General features: G+C 47.9%; 1 protein-coding gene across 1 annotated transcript in view; it reads right to left on the bottom strand.

Moving 5' to 3' along the window:
* The window catches only part of SLC12A3 (solute carrier family 12 member 3), a gene marked incomplete in the record, with an annotated part of 51,941 nt that extends 37,314 nt beyond the window's left edge, over window positions 1-14,627 (bottom strand). Inside the window, 8 exon segments of the mRNA XM_034788820.1 lie at window positions 343-473; window positions 2,673-2,784; window positions 3,611-3,721; window positions 4,645-4,784; window positions 7,257-7,352; window positions 7,964-8,039; window positions 11,634-11,780; window positions 14,286-14,627. Of these exon segments, the coding sequence (XP_034644711.1) occupies window positions 343-473; window positions 2,673-2,784; window positions 3,611-3,721; window positions 4,645-4,784; window positions 7,257-7,352; window positions 7,964-8,039; window positions 11,634-11,780; window positions 14,286-14,585 (1,113 nt within the window).
* Window positions 14,628-19,807: the final 5,180 nt, after the last annotated feature.

The following is a 19,807-nucleotide window of genomic DNA, read 5'->3' as shown; positions in this document are numbered from 1 at the left end:
GCCGGTCCCACAGATTCAGCGGCAATTCGGTGGTGGGACCGGCGGACCTCCCGCAGGCATGCCGCCGAAGGCTGCCTGACTGCCGCCCTCGCAGGGACCAGCAGGGCGCCCCCCACGGCTTGCCGCCCCAGGCACGCGCTTGGAGCGCTGGTGCCTGGATCCAAACCAGGCCTGCTCTTGGATTTACAAAATCAAAAGCCAATCAAGGAAGTTTTGCCGACTCTGGAGTTTGCCCGTTTCTGACACACAGAGCTTGATTAACAACCTCATTCCTGCCTATAGCACACAACCTGTGCCGCTTGCCTTATGGTGCTGTATTGGCCGGGAGTGGTAAAAACCTACCTTCAAATCACCTGAAATGTTGGCTCCAGCCAAGATGCCAGTCGCCGATGGAAAGAAAATGGAAAACAAACCAAAGAAGGTGCCATCTGGTCCACGCCAATTTGGCACAAAGTTCTGAGCAAAAATATCAGCTGGAGGAGAAAAATATTTTTCTATCAATTCCAATCTACTAGATCATTTTACTCATGTTTCTTTCTTTTTAAAGGCAATGGTTGAAACAGTAGCTGCAGTGTTTCAAACTGCTATTGGGAGGCAACCTTGCAGCGTTCTACTGTTATCTATACGGCACCCTATAACGTGCTAGGTGCTTTCTTGTCATAAAGTTAGATCCGAGTTTACAGTCGAAGACTCGGATTTGGCAAGCAGATCAGTGGTTTTGCCTACAGGTGTCCAGTTTTTTAAAGGTATTTAAAAGCAAGGCCTAAGTGATTTAGAGGGTTACATTCCATTTTCAAAAGCGCCTAAATACGTTTACAAATTTGGGCCTGGCTTCCTGCTCAGGTGTATGGATCTGCCCATGCCAATCTGATTGTGAAATCAAGGTCTACACAGACGACACGAAGGCTAAGGAGGGCTGGGAAAGGATGCGTCATGAGCTAATTTCTTGTTTGCTATTTCCCCCCCTCAATCTGTTATAGGGTTGGGCCTTAAAGTGGACAGGGCAGAATCCAAATGAAAGATGCTTCTGGGTATAAAAAATTATTCGGCCACTGCCTGTCTGGAGATTTTGCTCCAGGGGATTCGAATGATTCCAACAGGAATGGCGTAACTCACTAAATGAAAGAGAAGCATTTCATCGCAGCCTTAATTATCACGATGGTTTCATCCATTGATCCATCGAGCTCTGTCACAGATAAGCCCTTTCCCTGGCAATAAATGGGCGTTCTGTGTGACAGTGACAAATAGCCACGTTCGGCCGATTCATTTTGATCCTTCTTATGTCAAAGAGCAAATGGTAATTAAGACAAATGCCGGCATGTTTTATCCCCGGGGGTGAAATCAATGGGATCTGTGAATGCTGAGCACCTATGAAAACCAGGCTCATGCAGTACTTGCATACTTGGTAAATGACACCCACAAGAACTCTAGGGTCCCAATGGTCTCCCACTCTTCACTCAGCCAAAGTGGTTTGCACAGTCCTGGGCTGAAACACGTACTGGGCTGGGTCCCCTGCCACATGGGCTTGGTTCATCTCATACACACTGCAGGAGCATTCACCTCTCTGTCGCTGGATGTAGATCCTTATGGGCCTCCAGCATCTTGCAAACGTTCAGCAGAACAATCAGGAAAGTGTCATTGTCTCCCCGGAAGCCTTATTCGTTACCGCACCGCTCTTACGCCGAACAAGCAGGCCAGAGCGGGCGCTTAACATGAGAGGCTGTTTTCCTGGCAGGCACGTAACAGAGCTGAACGAGATACATTTCTGTTGCATGCTGCCCTACTATCGACTAACTGCCAGGATCTTGAGAACAAAGTGACCGTATGGAAACGTTCAGTTCAGCACTGTACTAGAGTATTCATCTACATGTGTCAATAAACCATAATCATGCTGGTACAGTAGAGCAAAGCCCTGGCTGGGATGATTTAGTTGGGGTTGGTCCTGCTTTAAGCAGGGGGTTGGACTAGATGACCTCCTGAGATCCCTTCCAATCCCAATCTTCTATGATTCAAAAGCCATATAAGCCACACAAAGCTAACCAGGCCCTCTCCACCGAAATGGAACAGCGGCGGTTATGGTGAGAACTCCGAGCACCAAGACTTCCTCGTTTTGTGACATGGACCGGAGAACATTTACTCGCACATTATCATAATTAAGAGTTCCATGGAACAGAAAACTCTGATGCAACCTTAACTATGGTTTTGTTCCCATTCCACCATAATCGTTAGAACTAAACTCCAGCTGACACAGTAAACTGACTGAAAATACATTCTAGCCAGTTTATATGCTTATCTGCCCCCCACCACCTTAGTACCCAAATGCCTCACAATCTTTTAATGTCTTGGTCCTCACAACCCCCCTGGGAGGTAGGGAAGTTCTATTATCCCCATTGTACAGGTGAGGATTGAGGCACAGAGACAAGTTGCATGAGATCACACAGGAAGTCTGATGCCGAGCAAGAATTTGAACCTGAGCCTTCCCAGTCCCAGGCTGCCTCCCTAACCACTGAACCATCCTTCCTCTTCCATTAGAGGACGCGTTTGTCTTCCCTTTTCACTGTTTATTTGCTTATTTGCAAATCTCAGTCATTTACGCCGGCTCTCCCAGCCGTCCATGAGAATTAGTACGAGTTCCCCCCAAACTCCTGCCGTTAGCCACCGCTGGAACCTACCTCGGTAACTGAAGAATCCTTTTGCCTGCTTCTCCTCGGAGGCTGGAATCACCGTCCCCACTATGTAATTTACAAAGGAAATCATGATGACTATGAAGAACAGCACCTGTGCCTGAGAGACCAAAAGAATCCGGCTGAACAATCTGCTGGCTGAGTACCTGCTGCAAACGCTGTACAAAGGGGAGGAGTGAAAAGTACAGGCGGGCAACTGCTAAGGAAGTTTCGCCCATCTTCCAATGGGGAAGCTGCAAACAGGCCCCCCGAAGCAACATTCTGCCCTTGTGACTAGTAGGTCAGGGTAAGTAACCTGTGCATTCCTCGCAAGCCGCAATGCTGCTTATACCCTAATGCTAGTTGGTGCAAAGGAGCGAGCCAACCTCTCCTCCGTACCATGCTTCCCGCCCCTCCTAAACTTGGGGACAGATGGACCTCATCCAACCTAACAGGCTGAGCGAAGCAGCAGTTCTGGCTAGACCCATATTACAAGATGCAGCATGAACCCTGAATCTGTGTTTGTCTGTTCCTTGGCCAGCAGACTTTTGTGGCTAGTTAAAGGAGGCAAATAGCAGCATCTGAACAAATGAACCAGACAAAGGACAGCCTTGAGGCAAACGCGGTGATAAGATTCAAGAGAGATTTGGATATGCGTATAAATGAGAACAGATTCCACACTTTCAACAGTCAGAAGAAAATTATATCTGGGCTGGCAATGCTTATGCTGCAGGGCAAAAACCAATCATCAGGAAGGGTCAGGAAGAATTTTCCTGGTGGTAAGAACCTTGCAGTTAGGTGCATTATTGGAGGGAGGGTCTGGCTCCACTATTCCCTGAAGCAACTGGTATTGGCTGCTGTTGGAGGCAGGATACTGGGCTCGCTGGACCATGGATGTGTTGTGGTATGGAAATTCCTAGGTTCATCCTAACAATTGAGACCATTACCTTTGCTTCCCACTCCATTCCGGCCAAGGAAATCCCAAGTAGCACTGTCACTGTGATGACCCCGATGATGCGGATGTCATTTGTGGGGTCTACAATGGGCGAGTTATGTTCCTGAGAAAGGAAGCCCAAGTCAGCAGTCTGCAGTTCTGGAAGCTGATGGCAGAGTTGACCCTAACCATACAGACAGCATCCGATTCCTTCACTTCCCTCTGTCTTTATGTACTTTTAAATTCCAATTCTTATTAAAAAACAATAGAGAATGAAGGGGCCTATAAAACCATAATTCTTTTGCACCAACATTCAACCAGCTAAGTCATTTCAGTTGGCAGTTACCTTAAATCTGGTCTGCCAGGCATTTTTCTAGACTTTTATTTTACATTAAAACATTATGGCCATACTATTGACTGGGAGTTCTTCAATGCTGGGGCTGCGTCTTACCTAAGTTCCATAGAGCACTGCGTGAATGGGTGGGTCTATATCATTTTGGTGTGTTTAAGGTATGGATCTGTAAAGTTATTTATACTTCCTAAATAAACAGCTTTAAAATGATCTTTAAAACAAATTAATAATAAAAAAACAATTTCCAGTTTCAAACCAGGCAGGAGCAGGCTGTATGGAACAAGCCTGAACTGGCAAACACATGGAGTGGAAAAGCAACTAGGTCATTGTCATCTCTACTTAGCATGATTTCCATGGTTATTGATTGCTGTTGATTATTAATGGTTGGTTATTGATTTGAGTATTGATAACTAATCAGTGGCTATAAGTGATTAATTACCAATCATGTGTCAACTATTGATTATTAATTTGCTTATAATTAATGCACACGCAATGGCATGTAAAGAGCAAAAAGTTTAATGACAGACAAGTTGAGGGAAAAGAGGAAGAACAAATACAGATTTTTTTGTACAACTGTTCACTGTTGGCAGCATGACAGAAGTTGGCCTTTAAGAAGGACTTAAATGTTGACATGGTACAAGTCCTTGCGGATGAGATTGGGGGAGGGGCACCGTGAAACAACTCTGATTCCTTACCTGGAGCAGATCGCGCACAGTTTCCGCAAAGCCCACCGTGTGCATGGCCACTGCCACGGCATTCGCAAAGGCAAATATGAGACCGATGGAACCACCCAGCTCTGGACCGAGGCTTCTTGAGATAAGGAAATAGGTGCCACCTAACGCATGCCAGAAACATTCCATTGTTTAAATACGGCACACGCAGGATCAACATTGCAGTACCTGAGGTGATCACAGATATTCACGAACCGAACAACATGCCCTTAAATGGCTCTTTGTCCTCTACACAAATTAATGACAAGTAGGACACTGTGGCCTGTGTGGCAGACACCTACCTACATCCATGCACTGTATGTGTGGTGAGTGACAATGACACAGGGAGATAGGAAAAGAGGCTCAACATTTTACAAGGCCATTTATCAGGATCTGAACATCAAAGTTCAGGCAAGTCTGGATCTGGGGTTTGGGTCAGGCCCATCTCTAATTTAAAAAAGCATTAATTGTGTGCTTCTCTGAAAACAGTTCAGTGATGATTAACCAGTTCTCATCCCAGATCCTGCCTTGTCTTACTTCCACATTAACTATTATTCCTTTTTATGGACTGAAGCCCAATAGCTATTAAGCACATCGGTCTTTGCCTTGGCATCTATATTTTCCCCTGATTCTTGCCTTGTTCTAAGACCCTTGCCCGCCTTCTCTTCAGGATTTGGTGGTCTATACCGGTACCCAGAGTCCCATGAATCGTTGTCTGTACTTTGCTTCTTTTATCTTAAGCAGGTAGCCGTGTTAGTCTGTATCCACAAAAACAACAAGGAGTCCAGTGGCACCTTAAAGACTAACATTTATTTGGGCATAAGCTTTCGTGGGTAAAAAATCCACTTCTTCAGGTGCCACTGAAAAAATGAGGTTTTTTACCCACGAAAGCTTATGCCCAAATAAATCTGTTAGTCTTTAAGGTGCCACCGGACTCCTTGTTGTTTTTGTGCTCCTAAAGAATCCCTGCCTAGGAGAAGGAAGAGTTTGAAAGGAGACTTAGAACTAGACAAGAGCAAACTCTTGAAACATTGGCGTGAGGGAACTAGGTGTTGATAAGACAAAAACAGACTGAACCTTTATTTAACACGTCAGATTTCATATTTCAGTTTCAGCCTGGACTGCCCCCCTTGTCCGGAGACTCCACTACAAGTCATGGGAATGTCCTTGCTGAGCTGCTCTCTCTCCTGCCAGAGTGGGCCCGGAAGCAGAAGAGATGGAGGCGGTAGCTTGAGGAGATGGCAGCTTGAGGAGATGGCGGCCCAGAGTTCTGGGAAGCAGGGAGCTGGGTCTGGGGATTCCGGGGGCCAGAGCTTCAGGAGGAGACATCTCCCCTCCAGCCAATCGCTGACAGCTTCTATCACCACTTCTTCTCCATATGCAAGGACCAGCCCTAGGTGAGAGGGACTGCCTGGGACCTGTCCCCCTTCCCCTCCAACCAGAGAGACTGGGGCCAGCTGGGATCTCTTCCCCCTCCTCTCTCACAGGAGAGACCAGGGCCAGCCAGGACCTCTCCCCTCACACCAGAAAGATTGCCCCCATTCCCAGCTCCTGGCTTCCCAAGTCCTCATCTCCTCACACAGCCTCCAGAAGGAGAGATGGTGGCTTGGTGAGGATCTATATGTGGTGCTTGGAAATGCGAAGGGGGGAACGCATGCCTTTTGGAACGTGACCTCTGCTACTTATTAAGGAACCGGAGCTCCCGCCTTAGGAAAATTCTGGTTGCGCCCCTGGTTTGACCCAGTGATTCCTGAATCAATCCTGAACCCAGTAACCTGTGGTTGAACTACAGCGAATCCTTTAGAAAGGCATCCAGTTTTGACTTAAAGATTCCAAGTGACGGAGAATCCACCACATCTCTTGGTGAGCTAATCCACCACATCTCTAATGGTTAGTCACCATCACTGTTGAAAAGTGGCCTCTTATTTCCAGTTTGAGCTTTGCTGACTGCAGCTTCCAGCTCTGGGATGTTGCTATGCCTTCGCCTGTTAGACAAAAGAGCCCCCTCGTGTCAGATATCTTCTCCCCTGTAAGTACTTATGGGCCATGATTAAATCACCTTTTAACCTCCTCCTAAGCTAAATCGATTGAGCTCCTTAAGTCTCTCACTATAAGGCATGTTTTGCAGCCCACAAATGAATTCTTGAAGCTCTTCTCTGAATTCTCTCCAGTTTTTTAACATCCTTTTGAAAGTATGGACATCAAAACCGGACACCGTATTCCAGCAGTGGTCTCCCCTCTCTGATGTATGCAGAGGTAATATCCACTCCCTGATCCTGCTCGATATTCCCCTATTAATACATCCAGGTATTTTGCCCACCGTCCTACTGAAAGCTCAATCTTTTGGTAAGCAGAGCCCCCAAACTTTCTTGAGATGCATCAAGCACTATATAGGGAACAGTCCCGCACTGGGCAGAGAGATGGGGGTGACACTACATAGCCTAAGAGGTCTTTTCCATCTCTCTTTTCAGTGGCATTTACCAGAGCTGTATCGGAGCACAGTATGTAAAGTACCAGAATGCGAGGGACTCGGCGGGAGCGGGAGTGTACGGTGGGCGATGAGAGCCCTCAAAAGGAAAATGGGAGCCAAACACTACCTGATTTCACTTTGCCGTTGGTGGAGATGGCAGAGATGGACAAGCCTGTGATGCTAGTCACCGTCACAGACATGAAGATAATCAGCCATGTGAGTGCTGCAGAGAAGAGGAATTAGTTGCACTTTGTTGCCTGGTGAAGAAAGCAATACCACCGTCTCTGACCCTTTTCCTTGGCACCCCATACATTGATCCATAAAGTCACCCTTCCCCTCAACCCACTTCTTCCAGGATGTCTATAAAGGACCATGTCCTCTTCTGAGCCCAATTTCTATATTGCATCTGCCTCTGTCTATAGCCCTATCCCATCTTCTCCATTGCTGCCCCATAGACACCAAAGCCCAGATTTTTAAAAGTATGTAGTTGTTGCTGATCTAAGTGTTGCAACAACTAACAGATTTAGGAGCCTATGTCTTATTTTCAAAAAAGATTTAGGAACTAAATCCCTCAGTCAATGGGATTTGGGCTCCTGAGTGCCTAAATAACGTTAGAAAATTAGATTTAGGCTCCTAAATCAGTTAGGTTTGCAATGAGGGCACAGCAACCCCTGGACCCCTTTAAAAATTGGGCCTAAGGATATCGGGGAAGGGAGAGACTGTTTTCATTGTGTCTTGAATAGTGCCAAGCACTCTGTCAGGGCTTACAATGAGACAAATTATATAAACAAGATCATTGTTGCTGGTAACTATAGAGAATGGAGCTGCACCTACCAATTCCTGCCTGTGCAGTAATCCAGGGCAATCGCAAATAGAGAATCACACCCCAGATGTTCAGCATGCATCGGATCTAGAAGGAAAACAGCCACATTAATCTCCTGTGATCATCTGCACAGCTGACCGTACGCGTGAATAGCGAAACGGCAGAATTGCCAGCTCAGACCCAGGGTTCTCAAGTCCAATATCCGATCTGCAATAGTGGCTAATGCCAAATGTTTGAGCCCCATGAAGTGGAGTGACCTGCCCACAGGAAGTTTTCCTCCTAACCTCATCAGTCAGAGGCTGGTTTAAACCCTGAACTGTGAGGCTTCATTTCCCTTCTAGAAGTTTTTTAATCCTTCCTATTGCAACTCTGTGGTGTCCGTGTTATCCATGTCAATGTCTAGCTCTTATCTAGCACTTTTCATCAGTACATCTCAAAGAGTTTTGCAAAGGAGGCCAGGATCATCATCTCCCATTTTACAGATGGGAAAACTGAGGCACAGGGCAGGGACGCGACTTGCTCCCAGCCTCCCAGCAACAAAGCCGGGAATGGAGCCCAGGTCTCATGAATCCTAGTCCAGTGCCCTGTCCACTTGGCAACACTGTTCGGAATCCTGTTAAACTCTCGGCCTCAGTGATCTGCCTGTGTTCGGTATTTCTATGACCCCCGGGGCCATAGCTGAGCACGTCACAATCTTTCAGTATATTTACTCTCGCAATACCGCTCTGAGGTAGGCCAGGCCTATTGCTATTATCCGCCCGTTACAGTTGGGGAACACGGGCACAGAGAGATGAAGCTCGGGGTGGGACTTCCCTGCTCACGCCCATGTCCTCACGCAAGCTTGAGTATACGTAGCAATGTAGCCACGGTAGCCCTGGTAGCAGCAACACAGCTGAGCTGTGCAGAGCGCAGACCCACCCAGCCAAGCATTCAGACTGAGAAATAAGGCGTACGTTTTTAAGAGTGGCGGACATTAATTGTTGGAACAATGTACTTGGAGCCTGGTGGATTTTCCTTCACTGGACGTTTTAAAATGAAGATTGGATGTGTTTTCTAAAAGATCTGATGTAGGGAAGAAAAAAATTATTCCTGTAATGTAGTGGTGATCATGTTCACCTAACACACGAAACGTCACCAGTTCAAAACCAGGCAGAAACGGGTCACTGTTCCTTTGCGGAGGAGGGATCTCTCAGTGGTTTGAGCATTGGCCTGCTAAACCCAGGGTTGTAAATTCAATCCTGGAGGGGGCCATTTAGGGATCTGTCTGGGGATTGGTCCTGCTTTGAGCAGGGGGTTGGACTAGATGACCTCCTGAGGTCCCTTCCAACCCTGATATTCTATGATTCTATCATTATTTTATAGACGTTCTTTGGCCTTTGTTATACAGACATTCAGACTATATGAGCACAATGGCCCCAGGTGGCCTTGGAATCTATGAACCTGAAGCTGGTGGGTCTGTACTCGGCATGGCTCCTCCGTGTCTTCACTGCCTCTACCACGCATGCTACCGCAGCTGCACTGCTATTTATACTCACGCCAGCTTGAGGAGAGTTAGCGCAAAGACACGTACACAAGCAGGGGAATCACACCCCTAGCTTGAGGTGTAGATGTAGCCTAAGTGACTTCCCCAAAATCACACAGGAAGTCTGTGGTGGAGCAGAGGATTGAACCTGAGTCTCTCAGGGGCCAGGCTAATGCCTTGAGCACAGGACCATCCTTCCTCTCTACCTGGAGGCGCTACCTCTGATACCTTGTGGCAATGAGTTCCACAGGCTCGTTGTGCATTCTGTGTTTTAAAAAAAAGCATTTCTTTTTATTGTTTTTTGAATATGTCACTTTTCCATTTTGTTGAATGTTCCTTTTGTTCTTGTGTTATTAGTACGGCTCCGAGTTTGTCACGGAGGTCACAGAAATCACAGATTCCGTGACCACCATGACTTCTGCAGCAGCCTGGTGCCGCTGGCCTGGGAACCACCTGAGCAGGTCGGGCAGCCCCTGGGCCAGTCGTAGCAGGAGTTTGGGTGTGGGGGGGCTCAGGGCTGGGGATTGGGGTGCAGGGCGGTGCTTACCTGGGGGGAGCTCCCTGGAAGGGTGACAGCAACTCCCCTCCCTCAGTTCCCAGCTCCATGTGCTGCCTCCGCCCACAGACACCACCCCCTCAGCTCCTATTGGTCGCGGTTCCCAGCCAATGGGAGCTTCAAGAACCGGGGCTTGGGGTGGAGCGGAGGCAGCGTGTGGAGCTAGGAGCTGGGTAGGGAGCCTGCCCCAGCCCTGCCAACCCCACCCCCATAGCACCTGCAGCACCATCACCCCGGGCTACCCCCCCCCCAGCACCTGAGACTTCCCCCCAGGCTGTGCCCCATCTTCCCCAGAACCCATGGCACCTCCCCCAGGCCACAGCTCCCCTGACCACCCGCAGCGCTTCCCCAGGCTGCACCCCCGCCGAGCACCCGCATCCCCCCAGCACCCGTGGCACCTCCCCAATACCCATGGCGCCCTCCAGGCTGCCCCCCTGAGCCCCCCCCCCCCCAAGTTTTAGTAAGGGTATATAGTAAAAGTCATGAACAGGTCATGGGCCGTCAATTTTTGTTTACTGCCCATGACCTGTCCACGACTTTCACTAAAAGTACCCATGATTAAAACCTAGCCTTAATTATTAGAAAGGGTTAATAGAAAAGTCTCATCTACCGTCTCTAGACCATTCATTATTATGTATACTTTTATCCCATCCCTCTGATCTGTCTCATCTCTAAGATAACAGACCCAATTCAATCTCCCTTCATATGGAAGCCTTCTTATGCCCCTAATTATTTCATCACTAGTCTTTGACCCGCCCCACCCCCCACTCTTTCTGTTGAATGCTGCCTGAAATAGGGTGACCAGAACTGAACAGTATTCCAGGTCAAGGCATCTGATTGACATATAATGAAATGAACGTATTTTCAATATGATTTCTCATCCCATTCCTTACACCTCCTAACCATTTGTTTGATTGTTTTTTCGGCACCTTGAGCAGAGACCTCCCTGAGCTTGCTGCAGAGACACCCAGTGGATGCAGTCAGGTTAGAACCTAGTAATGTGCAAGAATTATTCAAATGTTTCCTTTGAATCTGTCTTCTATTTGCCCTGTCACCCTAGTGTTCGAGCATCCCACGCTCTTTAATGTACTTAAACTCACAGCAAGTAAAGTGCTATTATCTCTATTTCACAGGTGAGAAACTGAGGCACAGGGTGGCTCTGTAACACACAGAATGCCTGCAGCAGAACACAAGATTGAACCAGATTGAACCTAGACTGATCCCCTAGCCCCTGGACCATCCTTCCTCCCTACCTACAGTACCCTCCATTTGTCAAGTTTGAACTTCCCTGCCATCATGTGGCTTAATATAACAGGTTATACTAGGCATATGAGGCATCAGGATTGCATCGATCTGTCACACCAATACAAGCTAGATTATACATTGAACCCAGGGAGAAGAAAAGTTCTGCATTGACTTTCAAACCCAAGCCATTACCCTGTGCATGGTTCTATTGAAGTCAATGGAATGGCTTGAGGAGTGATCTACAACTTGGGCAGAGTGAAGGTGGCAAGATCAGGCTATACCTGAATTTTTGCCAGCATAGGACCCAGGCTCTCTCATTACACTTCCTTCTGGTCTGTACACAACAAAAAAACCTTACCATCACTCCTTTCACCCATCCAAATCGGACTGGCTCGCCTGGAGGCTTTTCCCCACCCTCACCACCATCTTCCTCAGTCGTTTCATCACTCAGGCCGTTACTTCTCTGGGGTTCGTACACTGGGTTGTGGAGACGGCTATTGTCTGACTGAGAAAGCAGAGAGAAATCAAGTCACAACAGGGCATAGAGGTGGGACAGAAAGGAAGATGTCTGGGAACATATTAGAACTTGTCAATTTTCAACCCTCCGTTTGAAATTTTTAATCCTGGAGGTAAGCAGGAATGTTGTGCTAACAAGATTTGGCTGGGCAGGACCTGTCTCTCACTAGGTTTCTGTACACAACTGAGCACAATGGGACCCCGATTTCAGTTCACACCATCATCATACAAATAATGAATAACACCACCACACAAGTAGATATGTACTCCTGTTTCTTCTTAAAATACTGTAAATCAGAACTTGCAAATAACAATAATACCTAGCTTGTATATAGTGGTTTTCATCAGTAGTAGCAGATCTGGGGAGTGGAGACTTTGGGTTTTTTGCTTCACAATTAGTTAATATTTGTGCAGTGCTGTGAAAATATAAGGAACTATGGGTGAGATTTTCACAGTCTGTCTGTTTTAAGGCCTGACATGGCCCCCATCACTATGGGATCTGAGTACCTCACAATCTTTAGTGCATTTATCTTCACACAATCCCGGGAGGCTGGGAAGTGCTGTTATCCTCATTTTACAGATGGGGAATAGAGGCTAAAGACCAGATTTTTAAAAGGTATTTAGGTGCTTAAAGATGCAAGTGTTTTCAGTGGGGTTTAGGTGCCTAGGTGCTTTTGAAATCCCCCATAAGCAGTTATTTGCATCTTTAGGTGCTGAAATACTTTTAAAAACCCGGCTCTTAGTAAAGGTGGTGGGACGCATGGGAAAAACACTGTTCACAGGATGCCTCAAAAGGAGCTTTCATCAGCAGCGTAAGGACAACACAAATATCTCCGGGCACAGGGGCAAGATGATGGCAGGTTTCAATGAGGCCCAGGCGCTTGTTGACTATAGGCTGCAGAGAAATGAGTCCATCTTCAGCTCATCCATGGAATGCTGAGATAGCAAAAGACCCCAATGGAGGAGGCCTGTGACCTAGACCACGACACCAGAGTGACTCGCAATAGGATGAGCACTGACCATGTCACACAGCCCTGCCGTTTTTACTGCTTGAGTCTGTGGCATGCTGGTACACCCCTTCCCAACAGCGAGAGTAAGAGAACTTGAAACACCTTGTTTGAAATTACTGAACCTCCATGACTACTTTCTTAAGAGCTTTGGCAACAGAGAAGGGGGTTCTGGGTTGGGATGCAGATAGATACCCATAAGGCCAGAGATTTTACAGACCATGGAGCCCTCTTCCCCCTCCAAGCAAGGGGTACAATAGTGGGGGCAGTTTAGGGAAAACGTGCCCTGCCCATAGTCAGTCCGTTTGCTGGATAAATACAGGATTTGAGTCTCTAGGTCCATCAAGCCAGGAACTTTCAGCACTGCTAATTTCACTTGAAAATTAAAAACCACAAGCATACCTCTGTTTGCTGCAAGGTCAAGGTAAATGACCATAACTGTGCAGAGAGACTTCAACAGCATTCTTTTTATCCCCCAGGAAAGAAAAGGACAGGACAAGGAAACATAACCCTACACCACCATCTATGAGGCAGACTCACGGGCAAAGATCTCAGCCCTGACTTTGTTAGGAAGCAACTGAGTTTTGCAAGTCCTCTGTCAGGTCATTTCTCTTCTTTATTTACTTGAGTTTATAAAAATGCTAAAAAGGGGGGCACCTAGCTACATGTTCTTGGCACCCTTGGCATAACTTAGAAATACATCCGAATGCAGGTGACCCTCCCAATCCCCATCCTGGCCATTACAGTTCTTCCCTAGCCACTCCTCGCCATGCCTGGAGGGAAAATCTGCTCTGAAGAGCATCAGCTATGGGAAGTTTTGGTCCGAGGAGGGGGCGGATTCCCAAGCTGGAGACAGACAGATTTCACTGTATGTGAACATGATGAAAGCAAGGCCATGTTATTATAGGAAAGCAGACAGGCTTCCTCTTCATATGCAGTAGAATGTCATCGATGTGAAAATATTGCAGAGCATGAGGGTAGTTAGGTTACAATCCTACCACACCTTCGTTTTATGTTCAGTTTGGGAATATGCATTTTGCAGCAATATTCATCCTATACGCCCGTGTGATTTACCTCTGACCTCTCAGGATGGTGACACAAGCTGATGGAGTCATGAGCTGATCCATCTGCCTGATATTTAAGTCTCAACGGCCAACATTTTCTCCTGGTGGAAACCGGGCACTCAGCGCTCAGAAGTTGTTGGTTGCCCGCAATAGAGCTGGAGAACCATTTGCAGTGACCTAAAGCATCAGATTTCACCTTCGTTGCTTGTTAGTAAATAGATTAAGAACAGATCTCGATTTCCACCCAGGGTTCACAGTTATTCAGCGAATCTTTCTATGACCCGTGTTTGCAGAAGGCTCCTTTCAAAGTCTATGTTTCTTCTACAGGGACAGAGATAAGTACAGAAAGAGCATTTGCTACGCACAGACTACAGCACTGCTCAAGTAAACCGATGCTAGAGACAGTCCTTCTACATAACTTACCTTCAAGAAAGAATGTAGATCTGCCAGCGTGGGCCTAACTTTATTGGTTTCACCCGCCACCTTCGTGTTGGCATAATGTTCATAAGTCGGCACAACATCCACGGTGTTGTAGCCAAAGGTCCTCAGGTAGAAAGTGCTGCTGTGGGTGAGGTGGCTGGGATGGGTAGCCTCACAGGCGGCAGCGTCAGGCTGTCCATAGTGAGGTTTGTTGCTGTCCTCGGTGCTGATCAGGGTGCTAATGGTGAACCTGCCATTGGCATGGGCCAAGTCAGTTAATTCTATGGCTGGCAACTCCGCCATTTTATCCCTGCTCTTCTCTCTGCCTGGGTCCCTTTTGGTCAAGCGATGGAGAGGCTGTGATACTATAGGCGGCACACAGGCGCATATGGAGACTTTATACACAGCGAAACCAGAACGAACCAACTGGCCGCCACTTAATCAATTACTCATGGGGAAAACTAATTGGCTTGAACCACCCGGAGCTGGTCGTGGAAAAGACTAGCCTGAGGGGGTATCAAAATGCCTGTTACCCGAATCGCTGACTCCCAGTGCTTGATCGGGGCTGCGATAACAGATTGGAGATTAAGTCCCAAGGACAGATCAGTGGGAGAATGTGGAGTTATGTTTCCCCTGCAGCCTAACCAGGTACATTCTGTTCCTGCTACAATTTGTTAGGTAAAAACAAAAATAACACATCTCTCTCGGGGATATTGCCCCAGCCTGAAGGGCCTCTGTAAAGTGGCGACGGAGGAAGTTTATGGGGTTTTTCTGCTCACTGCCCATGCAGCTCAGAGACTTTCAGGTACAGCTGCTGAGTTTAACCCTGCTGAAGAGAAGCCAGCTAGCCTGTGGTGGAGGTGTGTAAAGAAAAGTACTCTCTGTTATGTCGTGTAACTTCATGCAGCACACTCTGTCAGATTCACCAACTTACAGTGTAAGTTTAGTTTAGACAACACCTTCTGTACCCACAAGAAATCCCAAAGGTCTTTGCAGTGTAGAATAGGGAAGCCGTAGAGTTAAATAAAACCAGAGAGAGGGGATTTAAATGATGGCTCAGGGAGAAAAGAAATGTCTCCATCAGGGCTCTGATGGAGAGAGGAAGATGTGAGGGAGATACAGTGCTCCAGATGACAGGAGAGGCAGAGAAGAAAGCTCCCCTGCCAACCCCAGCAAGACTGTGGGAAGGAGCAGAGAGGAGGCTGACATGAGACAAGAGACCTCACATGGCAAGGTGCTGAGTGCCTTCCACTCCTATTGATTCAGCGGGAGCTCAGAGTGCGCAGTACCGCACGGGAGGAACTCGGCCGCTCGTAGGCTCTTGTCTGAGCAGAGGGAAATTGTAGATGGGGGGTAGAGTTGTTTGTGGCCGTGGTTCTTAGTATGTGTGGGAAATGGGAGAGCAGCACTCTGCATGCTGGGGTCCAGGGACACAGGGCTGTAGCATTGCAGTTCTCATCTCAGCACTGGGGGTGGGAGGCGCCCACGAATGATTGGTCTGATTAATAGACACAGCGTTCTCCACTCAGGTGCAGAGCCTGGGGGCAAAGCTGTGAACTTATCTACCTCTGGCTCCCATTACCCTAGTGCCTAAGCAACTAACAACCTTCAGTCCTCACAGCAACCCAGTGAGGTAGGGCAGAGCTAACACCCCCATTTTACAGATGGAGAACTGAGGCACAGAAGGACTAAATGACTCGCCCAAAGTGAGGTCACTCAGGGAGTCTGCAGAAGAGCAGGAATTGGACTCAGCTCTCCTCGAGTCCCTGGTTGGTCCCCTAGCTATTGGGCCATACTCAGAGGGATGGGCAGGTACCCAAGAGTTAGGCATTTAGATCACAGGACAGTTACACTCCCTCTAGTGAGCACAGGGCCAGATTTTTCAGAACTGCATGTGATCACGCAGCTGACAAACACTGTATATACAAGCACATCCTTCATCCACACGCCATCACCAGGATCCCATCTGCACAGAACAGGGCCATTGGGGTGGAGGGGTATAGTTTATTGTGCACACCAAAAGCTGGGGTGTTGTGCTTTTTTTAATGAGTGGACAAAAACGTGTGTGTAGTGTATAAGCTGGAGCAATTACTCTGTAAAGACCAGAATACGGATCTCCATGTGGTGTGCAAATACACCTCTACTCCAATATAATGCGACCCGATATAACACGAATTCGGATATAACACGGTAAAGAGGTGCTCCGGAGGGGGGGGGGGGAGGGCTGTGCCCTCCGGCGGATCAAAGCAAGTTCGATATAATGCGGTTTCACCTATAACACGGTAAGATTTTTTGGCTCCCGAGGACAGCGTTATATAGGGGTAGAGGTGTAGCTGGATTTGGCAAACAGGTATGGTGTAAAAATGGAACATTTTACCCAATGGAATTTTTTGCTGTTGCCTGCAAAACACTAGGAAAGGTATTTGAAGGTGGCCTGCACAGGGAAATAAAATGGGCTTTGTGCTCATTTTCCTTCTGTATGATATAAAGAGAAAACCTGAAGTGTTTCTGTGCAAAAAAACCTGTGTTTTTTTTAGCATCATAAATCCAGATCTTATCTGCTTTGGGGGACTCTATGGTGACTGGTGAGCTAGGGAAGTTACCATCTCAAGAGACTGAAAGCTGAACAGTGACAGGGAAAGGGATTTTAAAGTCAGATAGTTGAAAACTTTCTTTTTGCTAACGCCAATGTCTCATCATCGCTGGGGAGAAGTGACTTTTTTTAAAACAAAAGTTAAACTCTCCTGGCCTTTGGGTTAAAGTATGAGAGCTCATGAGACAAATCTCCGTGACTTCCACAAAGTTCTCCATCAAAACCTGGAAACACCAGCTCGACCAGATAACAGTGGTGAAAGTTGGGTAGGTGCTCCGGTACCTCACTGAGCTGGGGCATTAGAGATCATGAAAATCCAGGACAAATGTATAAACCTGAGGCAGCACTAGTGCAGGAAAGCATTATGCAAGATCCTTTCACAGAACTCTGCCAACACGCCTAGCTCCTAACCTGCAGCATCTCCCTGAGCTACTCGTATCACACCGTGCAAAAGGATATGGCACTTGTGTGATGGGGACACAATGAACCAATCAGATATTGATGTTATCTTCCAATTAATCCCCCCTCATTGCATCCTTCCACTGGCTCCTCCTTCATCACAGACACAAATTTCTTGCCTTTACTTTTAGGGCTCTCCCTGGCTTGGCCTCACTGCCTGTCAACTCTCACTTGCAACCAGATGCTGCTTCTTCTGGGCCAGCGGCGCTAGCCGTTAGCACCCATCCATCAAGTCTCTTTGGGCTTTCTCCCATGCTGCCCCTTATGCACGGGAGGAGCTGCCATGAAGCACCACATTGTCGTAAGCGGAGACTGGTGCTTATTCCCCAATCGTGATATCGTGATCGTCTTCCCCGGGCCCCCCCGATTTGTCGTACCATATGCTCAGATTGTAAAGCAGGGACTGTCTTATCACACATGTGTATGGTGCCCAGCCCAAGAGGGCCTTGATCCTGGACTGGGGTCTCCAGGCACGACCACAATGCAAATAATAAAACCACTATGAGAAATTAAGCCCCAGAGCACCAATGTATTTAAGTGCCTGCTTAACGTCAAGGCCTTGACTTAAGCACGTACTTTGGTGCCTTGTTCGATGTGGATGGGATTTCTCACGTTTACAGCTAGGCATGTCTCGAGTGCTTTGCTGACTCTGGGCCGTAATGCCGCTGGGAAGATTTGCCTTTCCCCTAGTCCACACAACAGGTATAGTACTAGAGGTGGCAGCAGTGCGAGATTCCTCCACGGGGTTCCACGGATGTGCTGCCCCCTCACCATGCAGAGCCCAGACCTCACGTGGGAAGAGCAACCTACATACCTTCCCCAGGGGTTCACCTCCAGAATGAGACTGGCATCAAGGATGCCCATTAGCCAGAGCAGCGGCAACTCACTGTGATGTGGACAGCAGTCAATGAACCCATTCCACATAGGGCATCAAACACCTTTCTTATGGTAACGAGTCCTGGCCTGGCCTCAAGCGGGTGACCTAGAGGTGAAAGACCACATAGACCATTAACAATCCCCTGAGCCATCCAGAACCCCAAATTGCCTTTCAAATGGGCTTCGGTATAACCGATGCTTGAAGCCTGTGGCACTCCTACCGGCGCTAACAGGTGTTACCCGGGTGCACTGAGAAGTGAACATACCCCGCAGGGACTGGATTATTTACTTTGCGTAAAGCACTCACGCCTCAAGGGGGCTGAGTAGCTGCAGCTCCCGGACTCCTGGGTACACTGTGGCTACACGGGGGGGAAGGATAGCTCAGTGGTTTGAGCATTGGCCTGCTAAACCCAGGGTTGTGAGTTCAATCCTTGAGGGGGCCACTTGGGGATCTGGGACAAAATCAGTACTTGTTCCTGCTAGTGAAGGCAGGGGGCTGGACTCGATGACCTTTCAAGGTCCCTTCCAGTTCTAGGAGATGGGATATCTCCATTAATTTTTTTTTTTATTCAGCACCAGTCAGGCTAGGGCCCATATCGAATACACTACAGAGAGGCGAAGGTAATCTGACATTATTATTTGTATTGCAGTAGCCCTGAAGGGCCCCAGGCAGGGATCGGGGCCCCATTTCTAGAAACACGCCTTGAAAGAGCCAGAGATTATGGCCCCAATTCAGAAAGCCATCTGAGTGCAGACTTAATTCCTTTCCTATTCAGGACAGCCCCCAAAACCAGGCTCAGGGTCCAATGGCTTCAATGAGGGACACCGCTCCTAAATTTCAAGTTGACCTCAGTGGAACGTAAACGTGCACTTAAAGACAAGCATGTTCTCAAGCGCTGCCCTGAATCGGGGCCGAAACGCTGATCTCATCCGCTCAAACGGAACTTGTGAACAGCACAGAGGTGGGTGTACTCGCGTGTGCGGCGGCGGGGGGCTTTTCCAGGGACTGAACACTGGAAGGCTTGTTCTCGAAGTCACATGTCAATTTAAAGGCAGTTACAGATAAGATCTCTCAAGACAGCAAATAGAAGTCAGGTAATAAAGTTTGAGTGCGACACCAGAAAAGCCATTTGAAATTCAGCCCTGCGTACGCTGGCGGGTTAATGGAAAATTCAGTCTGTTCTTTGGAGTGCCTCTGGCGATCTTTTGTATTCACATTACAGCTTTCACCTGCCTTCCTTTTACTGGGGGTTATTTCCTTCTGGGTTGTATTGTTTTATGTACTGGCCTGCAGAGAGCTAGATTATGCACCCGTGGGTGGGCTCTTACTCATGTGAGCAGGCCACCTGACAGCAAGGAGCTTACTCACTTTGGGAAGCACTCCCTTGCTTGGGTAAAGGTTACACAATCCACCCCACAAGACCCTGCATAACGCAACACTAACCTGCACCAGCACACTCAGCCCCTTTGGACATTTTGGTGGCTTGCAAACCAGCCACCCGTCTGTAACGTTACCGTGCATCCATTTGGTCCCCTTCTTTCTGGTGGGTGCTGATGAAGGTTCTGAAATGCTCAGGCCAAGGGTGGATCCCCGAAT

The sequence above is a fragment of the Trachemys scripta genome, chromosome 13, assembly GCF_013100865.1.
Source record: "Trachemys scripta elegans isolate TJP31775 chromosome 13, CAS_Tse_1.0, whole genome shotgun sequence".
Classification (NCBI taxonomy): domain Eukaryota; kingdom Metazoa; phylum Chordata; order Testudines; family Emydidae; genus Trachemys; species Trachemys scripta.
The sequence above is the reverse complement of the archived record's forward strand: the minus strand, read 5'-3'. Positions and strand labels throughout refer to the sequence as shown.